Genomic DNA, 16,668 nt, shown 5'->3' with positions numbered 1-16,668 from the left:
ATATAGGTCTTTCCAGGTTTTTCTGAAGTCAGCCTGTTCATCATTTCTTATAGCACAATAGTATTCCATTACATTCATATACCACAACTTGCTCAGCCATTCCCCAGTTGATGGGCATCCTCTCAATTTCCAATTCTTTGCCACCACAAAAAGAGCTGCTATGTATATGTATGTACATGTGGGTCCTTTTCCCATTTGTTGATCTCTTTGGGATACAGCCCTAGAAGTGCTATTGCTGGATCAAAGGGTATGCACATTTTTGTAGCCCTTTGGGCATAGTTCCAAATTGTTCTCCAAAATGGTTGGATCATTTCACAACTCCACCAACAATGTATTAGTGTTCCAATTTTCCCACATCTTCTCCAACATTTATCATTTTCCTGTTTTGTCATGTTGGCCAATCTGATAGGTGTGATGTGGTACCTCAGAGTTGTTTTGATTTGCATTTCTCTAATCAATAACGATTTAGAGCATTTTTTCATATGACTATAGATGGCTTTACTTTCTTCATCTGAGAACAGTCTGTTCATATCCTTTGACCATTTATCCATTGGAGAATCGCTTGTATTCTCATAAATTAGTCTTAATTCTCTATATATTTTAGAAATGAGGCCTTTATCAGAGAGACTGGTTGTAAAAATTCTTTCCCAATTTTCTATGTTCCTTCTAATCTTAGTTGCATTGGCTTTGTTTGTGCAAAAACTTTTCAATTTAATGTAATCAAAATGATCCATTTTGCTTTTCATAATGTTCTCTATCTCCTGTTTGGTCATGAATTCTTCTGTTCTCCACAGATCTGATAGGTAAACTATTCCTTGTTCTCCTAGTTTACTTATAGTATCAGCCTTTATATCTAAGTCATGAACCCATTTTGACTTTATTTTGGTATATGGTGTGAGATTTGGGTCTATGCCTAGTTTCTGCCATACTCTTTTCCAGTTTTCCCAGCAGTTTTTTTCAAAGAGTGGGTTCTTATCCCAGAAGCTGGGGTCTTTGGGTTTATCAAATAATAGATTACTATAGTCATTGACTACTGTGTCTTGCATATTTAACCTATTCCACTTTCGATGCCATTTTCTTGGCAAAGATACTGGAGTGGTTTCCTTATCCAGCTTATTTTACAGATGAGGAAACTGAGGCAAACAGGGTTAAATGATTTGCCTAGGATCACATAGCTAGCAAATGCCTGAGGCCAGATTTGGATTCAGGAATAGCTGACTTCAGGCCCACTACTCTGTCCACTGCTGCAGAGCTACATGTAGAGCCTCTTAATTAACTCACTAAAAAGATATTGCCTGCATTTTCACATAGTTAAAATCAAGCTTAGTTCTTGACTAGTCAGTTGACTAGAGCAGGGAGCTGGTTCATCAGCACATGTACCCATATACCTTGGGACAGATAATGCAAATAGGCACTGGATTGCTTTTGTGAAATTGTGCAGTGCTTTTATTTTTTTATTTTTCCCTAAGTCTAGTACTTTAATTTGTTTAAAATATATTTTTTAATTTCATTAAATATTTCCCAATTACATTTTTAAAAAATTTAGCATTTATTTTTTAACATTTTGAGTTCCAGATTCCCTTCCTACTACATCTCCCACCTCCTTGAGAAGACAAGCAACTTGATATTGATTATGCATATGAGGTCATAGAAAACATTTCAATATTAGCTACATTGCAAAAGAAAAAGTAGAGAAAGTTTAAAAAACATGTCTCAATCTGCATTCCCAGTTAATCATTGTTAAAATATTGTTACTACTGTGTACAGTGTTCTCCTGGTTCTTCTCACTTCAGATTGCATGATGAGTTCATATAAATCTTCCCAGGTTTTTCTGAAACCATCCTGTTCATCATTTCCTTTTTTTTTTTTTAAATTTTTTTTTAAGCAATTGGGGTTAAGTGACTTGCCCAGGGTCACACAGTTAGTAAGTGTCTTGTGTTTGGTCTGAGGCCAGATTTGAACTCAGGTCCTCCTGACTTCAGGGCCGGTGCTCTATTCACTGCACCACCTAGCTGCCCCACATCATTTCTTATAGCGTAATAGTCTTCATCACAATCATATGCCACAACTCATTCAGCCATTCCCCAATTGATGGACATCCCCATGATTTCCAATTCTTTGCCACCACAAAAGGAGTTACTGTAAATATTGTACAACTAGGTCCTTTTCTCTTTTCTTTTTTCTTTGATCTCTTTGGGATGCGGACCCAGAAATGGTGATACTGAGGATGCCAGTTTTATAGCCTGTTAGGCATAGTTTGGAATTATTTCCCAGAGTGTTTGGACTAGTTCACAACTCCATCAACAGCGCATTAGTATCCCAGTTTTTCTATATCCCCTGCAGCATTTGTCATTTTCCTTTTCTGTTATAGCCAATATGATTGGTCGTTGTCCTTCATTCTTGAAGAGGACCAAAATGACATCACCGTGTTAGAGTTAAGTTACAATGTGTCTGACTGTGGCTGATCGGACTAATAAGCTCAGAATGCACTGCCACAGGTCAGGCACAAATGGTCCATGTGAACATTTGAGGTGGATTCTCTGAATTTGCTTATCTTGCATTTCTTTTGAGCTACTTCAGTTCTTCTCACGGAGCACAGCACCTTCTCTGATAAGGGCATGCAATGCTGGGGCGGTCCAGTGCCTATTTTTAGTTTTCAACATTCACTTTTATAAGATTTTGAGTTCTAAATTCCCCTCCCCTCCACTCCTTCCTCCCCAAGACAGCATGCAGTCTGATATGAGTTATACATGTATGATCATATTAAACATATTTCCACATCAGGCATGTTGTGAAAGATGAATCAGAACAAAAGGGAAAAACCATGAGAAAGAAAAAACAAAAACAACAAAAAGAAAGAAAATAGTATGCTTCAATCTACCTTGAGGCTCTATAGTTCTTTCTCTGGATGTGGATAGCATTTTTTTTTTTTTGGTGAGGCAATTGGGGTTAAGTGACATACCCAGGGTCACACAGCTAGTGAGTGTTATGTGTCTGAGTCTGGATTTGAACTCAGGTGCTCTTGACTCCAAGGCCAGAGCTCTATCCGCTACTCCACTTAGCTGCCCATGGATAGCATTTACCATCATGAGTCTTTTGGAATTGTCTTAGATCATTGCATTACTCAGAAGTGCTAAGTCTAACGAAGTTGGTCATTGCACAATTTTGCTTTTACTGTGTACAGTGTTCTCCTGGTTCTGCTCAGTTCATGCACGTCTTTCCAGGTTTTTCTGAAGTCCACATGCTCACTATTTTTTATGGAACAGTAGTATTCCATTACATTCCTATACCACAACTTATTCAGCCATTCTTCAATTGATGGGCATCCCCATGATTTCCAATTCTTTGCCACCACAAAAAGAGCTGCTATAAATATTTTTGTACGTGTGGGTCCTTTTCCCTTTTTTATGATTTCTTTGGGCTACAGACTTAACAGTACTATTGCTGGATCAAAGGGTATGCACAGTTTTATAGCCCTTTGGGCATAGTTCCAAGTTGCTTTCCAGAATGGTTGGATCAGTTCACAACACCAAAAAGATTCTAAAGTTCTTAAGAGGGACCTTGAGAGTGTCCTTGTGTAGCTTTTTCTGACCACCATGTGAGTGCTTGCCTTGTGTGAGTTCTCCGTAAAAGTCTTTTAGGCAAGTGTATGTTTTGGCATCAGAACAACATGGACAGCACGTTGTAGTTGTGCTCTCTGTAATAGAGTTTGCTTGGCAGTCTAGTTTAAGAAAGGGCTTCAGTGTCTGGTCCTTATACTGCCAGGTGATCTTCAGAACCTTCCTGTTGAAATGGACAGTTCAAAGGGAAATGATTTGGTTTCCTGGCATGGCACTGGTATACTGTCCAGGTATAGGTATGAATGAGGTGGTACGTCAGAGTTGTTTTAATTTGAATTTCTCTAATCAGTAGTGATTTAGACAATTTTTTTCATGTGACTGTTGATAGCTTGGTTTTTTCATCCAAAAACTACCCGATCATATCCTTTGACCATTTATCAACTGGGGAATGCCTTTATCAGAGAAACTTGTAAAATGTTTTCCTGATTTTCTTCTCATTTTGGCTACTTTAGTTTGTATAAAAGCCTTTTAATTTCATGAAATCAAAATTACCCATTTTGCTTCCTGTGATCCTCTTTATTCTTGTGTTGTCATAAACTCTTCTTTTATGCATAGATCTGACAGAGACATTTTTCCATGCTTCCTTAATTTACTTAATGGTATCACCTTTTATGTCTAAATCATTTATCCATTTTGTGGTGTGAGATGTTGGTCTGCGCCTAGTTTCTGCCAAACTGCTTTCCAGTTTTCCCAGCCATTTTTGTTGAATGGTGAGTTCTTACTTCAAAAGCTTGGATTTTAGGTTTGTCAGACACTAGATTGCTATAGTCATTTACTACTGTGTATTGTGTACCTAATCTATTCTACTGATCCACCATTCTTATTTCTTAGCCAGTACCAGATTGTTTTGCTGATTACTGCTTTGTAATAGAGTTTGAAATTTGGAACTGCCAGGCCATTTTCCTTCACATTTTTTTCATTGATTTTCTTGACCTTTAGTTCTTCCAGGTGAATTTTGTTATTATAAGTCTTTGGTAGTTTGATTGGCATAACACTAAATAAGTAAATTAACTTAAGTACAGTTGCCATTTTTATTATGTTGGCTGAGCCTACGCATGAGCAAGTAATATTTCTCCAGTTGTTTAGATCTGTCTTTATTTGTGTAAAAAGTGTTTTTAATTGTGTTTATATAGTCTCTAGGTTTATCTTTACAAGTAGACCCCCAAGTATTTTATATTATCTGCAGCTACGTCATTTATTTATTTATTTATGGCTAGGCAATGGGATTAAGTGACTTGCCCAGGGTCACACAGCTAGTGTTATGTGTCTGAGGCTGAATTTGAACTCAGGTCCTCCTGAGTCAAGTCAAGTCACTGTGCCATCTACCTGCCCCTGCAGTTATTTTAAATAAGATTTCTCTTATTATCTCTCTTCCTGCTGGATTTTGTTAGTAGTGTAAAGAAATGCTGATGATTTGTGTGGGTTTATTTTATATCCTTTTGCAATGCTTTTTCCAATGAGGTATTTTACATTTTTTTCAGTTTTTTTCATTCTTTTGATTTGGTTGACTGATTCTTGATGTCTCATAAAGTAATTAGCTTTCACTTGCACAATTCTAATTTTTTAACAAATTGTTTTCTTCAGTTAGCTTTTGTAACTTCTTTTCTATTTTGCCAATTCTACTTTTTAAGGAGTTGTTTTCTTCAGTGTATTTTTTTTCTATCTTGTCAGTTGTGTTTTTAAAGCAATTGTTCAGTTTTTCTTCTACCTCTCTCATTAGACTTTTTAAATCCTTCCTGAGCTCTTCTAAGAAGGCTTTTTGGGCTTGAGCCCAGTTCACGTTCCCCTTTGAGGTTTTGGATGTGGGTATATTGACAGTGTTGTCCTCTTCTCAATTTGTGTTTTGCTCTTCCCTGTCCCCATAGTAAGAATCTGTGGTCTTGGTTTCTTCTTTGTTGCTTTTTGCTCATGGTGTTTGCCTTTTTCCTCGTTTTTGAAGTTGATCTCTGCTTCTGGGGCACAGGGGACCTTGTGCAATGCTTTTAATGACCCTAAGCTGCTTCTTGACCCACACATCCATCTTTTAGAAGCATATATTAACATCTTTTATTTTTATATTATCTCTGTTTCCCAGTATATTCCTCCTTCCACCCCATTCCCAGACAACCATCCCTTTATAACAAAGCATTAAAAAAAAAAGTTCAGCAAAACCAACATTTTTTTTAAAAAATTGTCATCTGTAGTAATCTATACCCTACCCTTATGTTCTCCACCTCTACAAAGAAAAGAGGGAGAAAAGTATTATCTCTTCTTTGGGGTCATACTTGATTATTACAATTTCACAGTGTTAACTTTCAAATGTTTGTGTGGTGTTCTTTCGATTTAAATTTTAGACACGGGATAAATTGTTCTAATTACATCACTGCATTAGGTCCTCGAAGTCTTCCCGTCTTTCCTGTATTCATGATAGTGATTGTTTCTTATGGTGTAGTAATATACCATTATACTAATATACTACAACTTGTTTAGCCATTCCCCAGTCACTGGCATCCACTTTGTTTTTAATACTATTATTCTCCTGATATAGCTGCAAATCTTAATGATTGAAGGTGCATTGCAGCCTTGAGCAAGCTGAAACATTGCCAGTAAAGAATTTTAAAAGAGAAATGGCATAAAAAGTATCAGTAAATAAGCATTTGCTAAGAGCTTACTGTGTGCTAGGCACTAGTGATGCAATAGCCCAAACTAAATAGGCCCTGCTTTCTTTTTCTGGTGAGGCAGTCGGGGTTAAGTGATTTGCCTAGAGTCACACAGCTTGTAAGTATCATGTGTCTGAGGCTGGATTTGCACTCAGGTCCTCCTGACTTCAGGGCTAGTGCTCTGTCCACTGGGCCACCTAGCTGCCTCCAGGCCCTGCTTTCAAGGACCTTGTATTCAATCAAAGGAAACGTGTTTACAGGATGAATACAAGGTAATTTATAGAGGAAGGTCACTAACAGCTGTGAGGATCAGGAAAGGCTTCATAGAGAAGTTAGTGCCTCAGCTGAATCTTGAAGGAAATAAAATATTGATGAGGCAGAACATTTGAGGCGTGGGCAATGACAATTGGGAAGACAGGAAAGGCAGGAAATGGAAGTCCATTTAAAACAGCAGGAAGGCCAGTGTGCCTAGTATGTAAAGTGCAGGAAGAGGAGAAATGTATAATAAGGCCAGAAAGGTAGTTTGAGGCCCAAGTATGAAGCCTTATCATCAGAAGGGTGGGTCAGTCATGAGGCAGGAGAAAGGAGTAAAAAAGTTGGACAGCACACATGCTTCCTTGATATCCAGTTAATATCAAGAAATTTAGAAGAATGCCCCCAGCATGCTGGATGCGGAAGATGTATAGGAAGACATGGATGGGTTGCAATCTGTAGCACTGAAAAGAATGCCTACATTGGTGAAATCATAGATCCATTGATGGCTCTACCTCATAATTGTCAAAATTGAATGAAATAATGCCTATAAAACTCTTTGTTGTTTTTCATGGGAGCTATTAGGATTATTCATTATGCCATTGGCTTGACTGTTAAATATGCTCACCCTTCACATGTTCATGCAGGCTCCCTGGTGCGGGTGGAACGGTTCCAACTGGGTGGTGGAGAGAGAAGTGAAGAGCAGCTTTCCTTCATGGAAGGAGCTGGGAATGCCAGAGTTCATCCAGGAGCGCCGTACTAAGTCAGTATCTCCCTTCCTGTGCAGCTCCTGGTTCTCTGGAGGGGAAACAGAAGGGGGTGGAGAGGGTGGAGGGGAGAGAGATCCCTAGATCTAAGAAACATTCTGTCATCCCTTTTCTCCCTCTAGAGTCTATGTCCTCATTTCCCTGGATGATGCTCTGATCCTGCCCATTCCCAGTCCATACAGTGCTCATCCTTCCACCCGGGGGTCTCCTCAAGCAAAATTTCCCTGCTTGGAAGGGCCCCGTAAAGGGCAGAGCCGGTTATTGCTGCTGTCTCATAAGGAGTGTCTGATGAAGCGGAACTATCAGTCCTCTCAGGGAGCTGGTCCTTTGCCTCCCAAGCAAACACTTAGCTTCCATGTATCAGGCACCTGGCTAGGAGGGATCCAGAGGAAAGATGGGGATGGCTGGGGTCTGCCAGAGCCTGTTGGAAATGAGAAGCAGGATCAGAAGGTAAGACTATATTCCTGGAGCCTCTTTAAGCTCCTTGTTTTCCGACCTCAGGCTTCTTGCTCTTGTTTTCCTTAGGTTTTTCTCCTCTTCTTTGGCCAGTCTATCCGATGGTTTGAGTTCCTGCACCCGGGGGCAGCAGTATAGGCTCATCATCCCTGACGCCTCTGTGAGTCCTCCATTTTATCATACACATCTGTTGCCTTTATGAAAATGGGAGAAAAGAAGACAGCCATGATGTGGCAGAAAATACACTATTTTGAGAGTCAAGAAACCTGAGTTTGAGTCCTAGATCTGCCTCTTTCTGACTTTGTTGCCTTGAGCATGTCACTTGACCTTTATAAATTTCAGTTTCTTCACTGATAGAATAAAGGTGATCCTTAAGGTCATTTCCAGCTCTTACTTTCTGTGATTCTCTAATTCTAAGTAACTGCCTTCAGGGATATAGATCATAGTGACTTAGACGTCTGGCACAAGGGTTCTGTTGCAAAAGGGGTTTGGGGCTAGACCTAGGAGGACCTCTTTGTACTCCTCCCTGAGTGGAGGAAACCCAACAAATTTCCTCATTTTAAGTAGTTTAATCCCTTTTCCGTTCCTGAATTCTTTCTAATTTCCCAGCAGCCCCCAAGTCTGTTAGAGGAGGGGGAGTCCTCCCCTCTTTCCCAGCGGATCCTGGAGTTGACTGGCTATACCTCCTGCCTCATTGTCCAAGATGACTGGGTCCTGGAGCCTGGGAACCCCCAGGGCATTCCAGGTATGCTGGCAATAAGCAAGGGACTCTCTGAATCCTCCCTGACAGAGATTCTCAGTGGCAGGTAAGCATTATATCCCCACCCCCCTTAGTTTGGCCCGATTTTTTCTTCCTTCTGCCTGGTCAGTAAGTGGGATCAGCCTGGGTTCTTCTCCTGCCCTCTGAACCTGTCTTTCTCCTGCCTTCTTGAAGGTCCCCCTTCTAAACCTAGATTTCTGACTCTTTAGCTCCCCAGGCTCATTTGTGTCCTTCTCTGCTGAAATTTTGTCCAGGACACTGTGTGTACCGCTTTCAGAAACAACCCAGCAAGGTGAGAAAACCCTTCTGATGGTGGGGATTTGGGGGTTAGGGAGGGCATGAGGTTCTGGTAAGGTACCGACCCCATTGCCTCTCTTTTCTAGGAAATTTCCAGGCCTCTCAGTGTGGGGTGAAGTTGACCGTGGCCTTGGATGCTGCTGATGTAGCCTCTCAGATTCCCTTAGACATCTACATAGAAGCTCCACACCCACCCTTACCACTGGGGCTGCTTCCAGGGACCAGAGTCTATTTCCAGCAGTTAGAAAGAAAAGTCTCCAGGTGAGCATTTTGTGTGCTCCAGCCTCCTTCCCTTTTCCCAGTCTTGGTATGGGTGCGCTTTACAAAATCTTCTAATTCTGGCACAGTCCAGGGCTGTCCCTGTCAGTCCCTGTCCTCTCTCCTCTTCCCCAGCAGACGATGCTTACTTACAATACTTGCCCCTGCCTCAGTGTTTTGAACCACCCTCCTCTTGGAGGGGTCTCTCCTGGGTGGTGGGAAAGTTCCATGGCCAGCCTCCTTCGGATCCCTCACTCTCCTGTGCCCCCTTCTCTCTCTACCTGCAGGTTCCAAAATGTATATTGTCGTTTTCTGCCGTCCAGCTACCTGCGAATCCTTTGTTTCCCCACTGAGGCTCCAGTCAGGTCAGTGACTGGTCCCTTCTTTCCTTAGTACTCCTGCTCTAGGCTGAGCCCTGTACAGCTTCAGCTGAGGCTTCGGGATGTCCCCACCAAGGCCAAATGAGGTAGTGAAAGAGAAGAGCTCTGTGAGTCATTTGAAGCCTTGGGCAAGTCACTTAACCTCTGTACCTCTGTTTCTTCTGTAAAAGGGTCATAATACTGGATCTACTCAGGTGATTGTGAGGAAACAACTTCATAGATTCTAAGGATCTGTGCACCTGTGAGGCATTATGAGATAGAAAGTTTTCTTTCTGTCACTCTGCCATTAGATAGTCATTCCTTTTCATTTGGAGAAGCTTCTAGATCTAAAATACATATATTCTTGGGTACTGTCACTGCCACTGTCCTGTTTTTCTTAGGTGACATGGTTAGATGTTAGTGATTACAAAATTGTACAGCTGGAGGAGACCCCTAAAGTCACCTGGTCCAGCCTGTGCCTGACAGTGTCCTTGCTAATGGTGTGGTCATCTAGCCTCTACTGCAGCCCCTTGCACTTGTGGCCAGCTATTATTTAGGAAGTTTTTCCTTATGTTAAGCCTTAAAGAGGCCTCTTTGTAACTTCTCCCCATTGCTCCTGGTTCTATCCTTGGGTAGCAAGGTAGCAAAGAAGCAGACCACCTTGACTCTCTCTTCTCCGTGACAGCCATTTGTCTATTTAAACACTCTTGTGGTCCCGTAAGTCTTTTCCAGGTTAAACATCCCCATTTCCTGTAGCCAGTCCTCACATAACATGATTTTAAAATCATCCTGTTTGCCCAGCTCTGGACCTTTTCCAGACTGTCAGAGCTGAACCACAGGTCTGACCAGTGCAGCCTAAGGTAGCATTAACTTTGGTGGTTGCTATCTTGCCTGATTCCCTCTGTAGATCTATGTTGTCATGCTTCTGGAGGACAAGCAACTGCCACTTCTTCTGAGGGTCTAGTCCCCTCTTCTTCAGCAAGAACCTCCTGTTTGTTCCAGGTATTCTTTCCTTTTCCTCGTCACATTCATTCACGTTCTCTCTCCTTCTCTCTCCTGTCACAGGTCAGGGTTTACCTCTGCCTTTTCTGATGCTTTTAATCTATCTTTTCTTTATTTTCACATGGAAGCCCTTTTGTTTTCTTAAGGACCAAGTACTTCATTCTCCCTGATAAACTTGGAGAAGGGAAGAGAGGCCAAGCCCCTTAATCTTCTCTTCTAGGACCTTTGAGCATAGATTATAAGTACTTGGTTATGGCAGAATTATGAACATCACACATTTTATACACAACTCTCCCATCTATACCTTCTAGGAACTAGATCCTCAGATTTTTGTCATTCTTGCTAGTAGCTCTTGTGACCAACTCTTTTTTTTTTTTTTGGCTAGGCAGTGGGGTTAAGTAACTTGCCCAGGGTCACACAGCTAGTAGGTGTTATGTGTCTGAGGCCGGATTTGAACTCTGGTCCTTCTGAATTCAGGGCCGGTGCTCTATCCACGGTGCCGCCCAGCTGCCCCTATGTGATCAACTCTCTTAAAGAACTCATCTTACCTTATACCTTCTTACCTCATTAGCACCTCAACACTCATACCCAACCCTCTTTCCCTGTATTTGTCAATTTTTTCCTCCTCTTACTTGAGTCCTCTGTATTCTCCTTTTCTGTGAGTCTTTCCAAATTACTCTTCTCAGATTCAGTCTCAGGCCTTCTCCACAATTCTAGAACCATAGAAATCCCCATGAAAATTACTTCTTTAGATCATACTTACTCCTGCTTCTGTTCTCAAGCCAACTCTTTCTCACTGAAGCTGGAAGTGAAATTTTAGGAAGTCAAGGAATTAGTTGACAACTATCTAAGACCAAGTTCCTATAGGAGTAAGTGGAAAGACACTTCTATGAGGGTAATTACCCTTAGGACTGGCCCTTTTCCCCATGCTCTGCTTTCCACTCTGTCCCAACAGTTGACCTGATATTCCCCTTGTACTCATTTCCCTTGACCTGCCTCAGTCCTGTTCCCACTTCCCTACCAGCCTTTTCCCCACCTTATTCTTCCTACTACCTTCCTCTTTCCCTCCACCCCCATCCAGTTCTTCTTGTCCTCTCTAACTTCACCATGTTTCCTCCATAGCTCCAGCTTGCCCCATGTCTACTTGGCAGAACTACAGGGAGATTCCCCAGGGCTGACCCAGGCCAGTGCTTCCTGTCATGTAGTATCTGTCCTCAGTGTCCAGCTCTTCTGGATCTGTGCACATTGTACAAGTATTTGTGTCCAGGTAAAACAAGTTATAAAATCATTGAAATTCAGAGCTAGAAGGGACTTTTAGCTGTGTCGCCACAATTGCAGGGGCATGGTGGTTCTGCTGTGGGTAAGGTAGCACATAAAGTCAGAGAGCTGGGTGGGTTGACAGGAGGGAGAGTGAGTGAGGCCTCTTGAGGACAGAGCAGTCTGGATGGGTCTCCTGCCGAGTCTAGTGGCTTGAGTAAATTTGCTTGTTCTTGGGTGCTCCTGTCCAAGAAACAGACTGTTTTGTATTTTGCCTGAGATCTTAGGCAAAGAAATTATCACAGGGCTAAGTACTAATGACAACTGTGGGTTGCAAGATTGGTAACAACTTTTGTTCTGGGGGCAAGACCTCACTGCTTCCTGGTCTTTTGTGCATGTCTGTGTGTTGGAAGTGGAAGAATCACAATACTGTACATTCTTTATGGGAGGAGAATTCAAGGGAAAAGAGGGTTAGGTTATTGAACTATGTGGGTGAAGGATAGTAGGTGTTAGAGGAAAATGTGTTGAGACAAGGATTTTTGAGCCATTTTCTTCCTCTTAGGGACAGTGTAGTCGACAGGGCCCTCCGTGTCCCACACAGGCAGCTGTGAGCCAGGCTAACATCAGGTAAGAAGAGGGTTGGGTGTTTGGGGAAAGAAAAGTGGGGACTTGGACTACAGAGGTAGCTTGAGTCCCTGAGAATAAATGTTTGCATTTCACAAGAGCCCTTTTTCTTCTGTAATAAGGCCACATTAGGCCATTAACACCTCTCTCTCTCTCCCTCTCCCTCCCTCTCTCCCTTCTCCACCCCCTACCCCTATACCACTACTTTAATATACACACACTGACAAATGCCACTTTTGAATCCTGCCTTTTCTATTTAGTAGCAGTGCAACCTTTGCCAAGCCATTTCCCCTCATTTGGCCTCACTTTCTTTACCTGTAAGGGCTTGCAGCACATGATCTCTAAGAACCTTTCTAATAGGAAACCCTATGATCTCTCAGGCTCCTGGTAGAAGATGGAACTGCAGAAGCTGTAGTGACCTGCACCAACCATCAGGTGGCAGTAGCCCTGGGCCTGTGTCCTGCTGAGTGGGACTCGCTGATGGAGCTGGTCAGGGTACCTGGGAGAGTTGCCTTACACATTACCAGAGCTGGGGCCCAGCCTGAGGTCAGACTTGCTGGAGAATCTAGGTCCCAGCGGGAAGGTGGGGGGGAATTTTCGAAGGGAGGGAGAGCTATAGTGGCAGTGGAGTAATCTGGAATTTGAATGTCTCGGCCCTGAATGACTAGGCTGTGTCCTTTTATAGTTCACTGGCGAAACAGATGATTCCCTGATGCTCTTCCTTCAGACACTCTGTGCCAGCCCCTCTGTCCTCCGACCTGTTCTTCTTGCTTTTGAACTTGAGAGGAAGCCCACCAGAGTCATGCCATTAGGTGAGGGCAGAAGATGGTTCAGACATTAAGGTCCCTAAGAAAAAGGAGGGTGGAAAGCCAGCAGCTGGGGGCTACATGCAGTCCAAGGGGATAGAAGGGGATGATCAGGATAGAAAAGATGAAAAGGGGATTGAAGCAGGAGGATTGAACCCCCTACCTTTTCTCCTTAGAACCACCTCGGCTACATCGGTTCCAGTTTGGTGAGATTCCTGTCTTGACTCACATGGTTCCCAGACTCAGCCTCTCCTGCCTTTCTCTCAGAGACCCTGAACCCCCCCACGTCTTAAGTTCCTGAGACACCTGGGACCATTCTTCACAGCAGGACATCAAGGATCTGAATTTATTCAGTGATAGGACTTCAACAATACAGATAGCAACTCCATTGTAACTTAATAGATGGCTTTCTAATCAACCAACAAGCATTTATTATTCCCCTGAATAGCTGAGACTGCTGGGGAAGCTCTACCCTCTAGTCCGACTGAATGCCATTTCCTCCTACCACCTGACAGGATTGAGTGTACCCCACTCTTCCTTTACTTGAATGTGGGCTTTTGGATCCTTGCTTCTCCATGAATCTACCTCATTTATTCCCCTCCCTTCAGCCATGGCCCAGGGACCCTGCAGTCAGGCTCCAGATTGACTCTGGATTTGTTGAAGGAGAGAAAGCCCATTTCTGTCTTAATTTATTGTCCTTGCCTCCTTCTGGTGCCTTATCTACCTGCTGCACACCTGGGATGTGCAGAGTAGCACTGACAAACATGTTCCCGTGGTGACTGAGAACACAGTAAGCACAGCACTTTATCCTCAATAAAACTCGAAGCTGCCTCATTTGAGACTTGTGTTGATGTTTCTCTGTGTGCTGGGGGGAAGGGGTTGGGGGGGCAAGACAGGGGTGTCAGACTGGGCAGGAAGGAGGCATCCAGACCCCCAGCAGAGCTAGTTCTGAACATCTCACCTTTTACCCATCATTCAGTTCCCCCAACATTTTGTTGAGTAACCTCAAAACTCACTGTGCTTGGTATTGAGGATACAAGCATAAGACAAGATAGCCCCTGCCCTTAAGGGGCTTAATCTACTAGGGAAGAAAGGCTTGTACACAAAGAAGTCTAATACCACCTAGAGTGATGTTAATAAAGCCCCCAGCAAAATGCCCCATCCAGGAAAGTGAGGAGAGAGAACATAGAGGACATTGCCCCAGAGCTGAGCCTTCACGTTTAGGAATTGGTATAAACAACAAACATTTATTAAGCATCTATGTTTAGGTTGCTGTGCTAGGTGCTGGGGATAAAAAGATAAAAATAAAACTATATTCCTGCCCAGCTCTGCAGGAGGTTACAAAATGTACATAAAATAGTATTGTGTTATCTATATGTTCTAGAATATTTATAGCAGCTCTATGGTGGTGAAGAACTGGAAATTATTGGGATTCCCCTCATTTGGGGAATGGATGAACAAGTTGTGCTATATGTAGTGGAATGCTATTGTGCTATAAGAAATGATGAGCAGGCAGACTTCAGAAAAACCTGGAAAGACTTACATGAACTGATGCAGAATGAAATAAGCAGAACCAGGAGAACATTGCACACAGTAACAGCAGCATTGTGCGATGACGGACTTTGATAGACTTAGCTCTTTTCGGCAATGATTTAAGAACTCCAAGACTCATGTTGGGAAATGCTCTCCACATCCAAAAAAAGAACTGTGGAGTCTGAATGCAGATGGAAGCATATCATTTGCTCTCCTTTTGTTGTTTTGTTTTATTTCTTTCTTTTGGTTCCTCTTAGTTCTAATTCTCCTGTACATCATGACTAATGTGAAAATATGCTTAATATGACGTATAAGGCTCTTAATATAATGTATATAGGCTCTATATAAGATTATACTATCTTGGGGAGGGGGAGAAAATTTAAAACTCAAAATCTTAATGGAAGTGAATGTTAAAAACTGAAAATAAATTATTTAAAAAAAAATTTTTTTAAATGATGAGCTCAATAATCTTAGAAAAACATGGATAGATTTACATGAAATAAGGAAGATTGAAATGAGTAGAACCAAGAACGTTTGTTTACAGTAACAGCAATATTGTTTTAGGAACAACTTTGAGTGAATAAGTCATTTTGACTTATAAATACCCAAATTAACTAAAGAACATATGAAGGAAGATGTTATCTTCATCCAGAGGAAGAACTGATAAATATAGATATGTATAGAATGATTTTATGTAAGTATATATGTGTGTCATGGGGGAGAAAAAAAGGAAAAAATTTACATCTTTACATATTTAAAAGGAATAGCAAGTTGTACATAGATTTGCTGTTTCATGTGCAATTTTTAAATTATACTATGTTATGGAAATGCTTGTTTTATTCCACAAATTAAAAATAAAAATTTTAAATAGTATATTATGGTTGTGTGCAAAATAAATACAGGGTCATTTGGGAATAGTGGGCACTGGGAACTAGGGTTATTAAGAAAGGCTTCTTACAAAGAGGTGGTGAGTCTTGCAGACTTGGGAAGGGGACTGGGAGGAGAGTGCTAGAAAGTTATCAAGAGTTATATGTGGTCCTTGAGGCAAAAGTAAAACCACTGGGATGAATTGATTAGCAAATTAACACAGACCCGCTATTTAGGAAACCATTGGCCCCTGTGTGGGGAAGTGACTGGAAAGGAAAGAGGTAAGGCAATGAGACCTAGTTAAAAGAGTGATATGGGAAGTGAACCAGCAAAGGATATTGAGAAGGAACTATCAGATAGGTATTCAGGAATAGAGTCTAGTCAACGTCAAATACTGCAGAGAGCATGAGGGCCAAGAAAATGCCATCAGATTTGAGGATTAAATTAGATCTTTGCTTGAAAGAAAGCAATTCCAGTTGAGGGATGACTTGGAAAGATTGCAAAGGTGTGAGGAGGAAGTGAAGCAAGTGGTATATACAGCATTTTTAAAAAGGGAGTTTGGCTGTGAAAGGGAGGAGAGAATGCCAGCTTGAAAGGCATGGCAAGCTTTAGAGAGGTATGTGTTTGTTTTCAGAGGGAAGACACAGCCTGTGTAGGAAAGGAACTCTTAGAAAGAGATCAGAAATCAGAGGGTTTAATTATGGGAGCAATTTGCAGGAGAAGCGGATGAAATGGGATTAAAGGTACACGACGAAAGTGTTGGCCTTGGCGAGAAGCGCCACCCACGTCTCTCAGATGATTTTGCACAATGTGTTAGGTCTGCTGGCTAGTGAATTTTTTTTCCCACTTTATCGTCAGAGTTTTCACGAAGTGTGTGTTATTTTCCTCACTCCTTAACGCAGAACATTCCTGCAGTTTCCAGGGCAGCATGTTTGTTGTCTGTTTTGAGAACTGCTCGTGACTTCGTTCCCCCCCGCAATGCCTTGGCTTGCCGTGACAACTCGGCTCACGTCGTGACCGTCATCTTCGTCTTCTCCCGGCCCGTGGGTAGAGCACGCGTGGCCCGGTCCTCTGCTCTGGATGCTGAAAGAGGCAGGAGAGGAGTGGGGCTCCGGGATTGGGGCATCACGGGGGATGCACCCCCGGGGCCCAAATAACTGCAGGACGCACA

At 42.2% G+C, this 16,668-nt stretch overlaps 1 protein-coding gene across 1 annotated transcript in view; it reads left to right on the top strand.

Annotated features, from left to right (window-relative positions):
* CTC1 (CST telomere replication complex component 1) overlaps positions 1 to 13,936 on the top strand; it is a 36,364-nt gene extending 22,428 nt beyond the window's left edge. The window contains 14 exon segments of the mRNA XM_020966628.2: positions 7,159 to 7,190; positions 7,192 to 7,274; positions 7,401 to 7,728; positions 7,804 to 7,857; positions 7,859 to 7,894; positions 8,344 to 8,540; positions 8,704 to 8,786; positions 8,878 to 9,052; positions 9,337 to 9,414; positions 11,533 to 11,677; positions 12,230 to 12,294; positions 12,672 to 12,837; positions 12,977 to 13,103; positions 13,274 to 13,936. Coding sequence (XP_020822287.1) covers positions 7,159 to 7,190; positions 7,192 to 7,274; positions 7,401 to 7,728; positions 7,804 to 7,857; positions 7,859 to 7,894; positions 8,344 to 8,540; positions 8,704 to 8,786; positions 8,878 to 9,052; positions 9,337 to 9,414; positions 11,533 to 11,677; positions 12,230 to 12,294; positions 12,672 to 12,837; positions 12,977 to 13,103; positions 13,274 to 13,398 — 1,694 coding nt within the window. The 3' untranslated portion in view covers positions 13,399 to 13,936.
* The last annotated feature ends 2,732 nt before the right edge of the window (positions 13,937 to 16,668 follow it).

The sequence above is a fragment of the Phascolarctos cinereus genome, unplaced genomic scaffold (genome assembly GCF_003287225.1).
Source record: "Phascolarctos cinereus isolate Bilbo 61053 unplaced genomic scaffold, phaCin_HiC Scaffold_5;HRSCAF=322, whole genome shotgun sequence".
Lineage (NCBI taxonomy): Eukaryota > Metazoa > Chordata > Mammalia > Diprotodontia > Phascolarctidae > Phascolarctos > Phascolarctos cinereus.
Note: the sequence above shows the minus strand (reverse complement) of the source record. Positions and strands in the feature narration are given on the sequence as shown.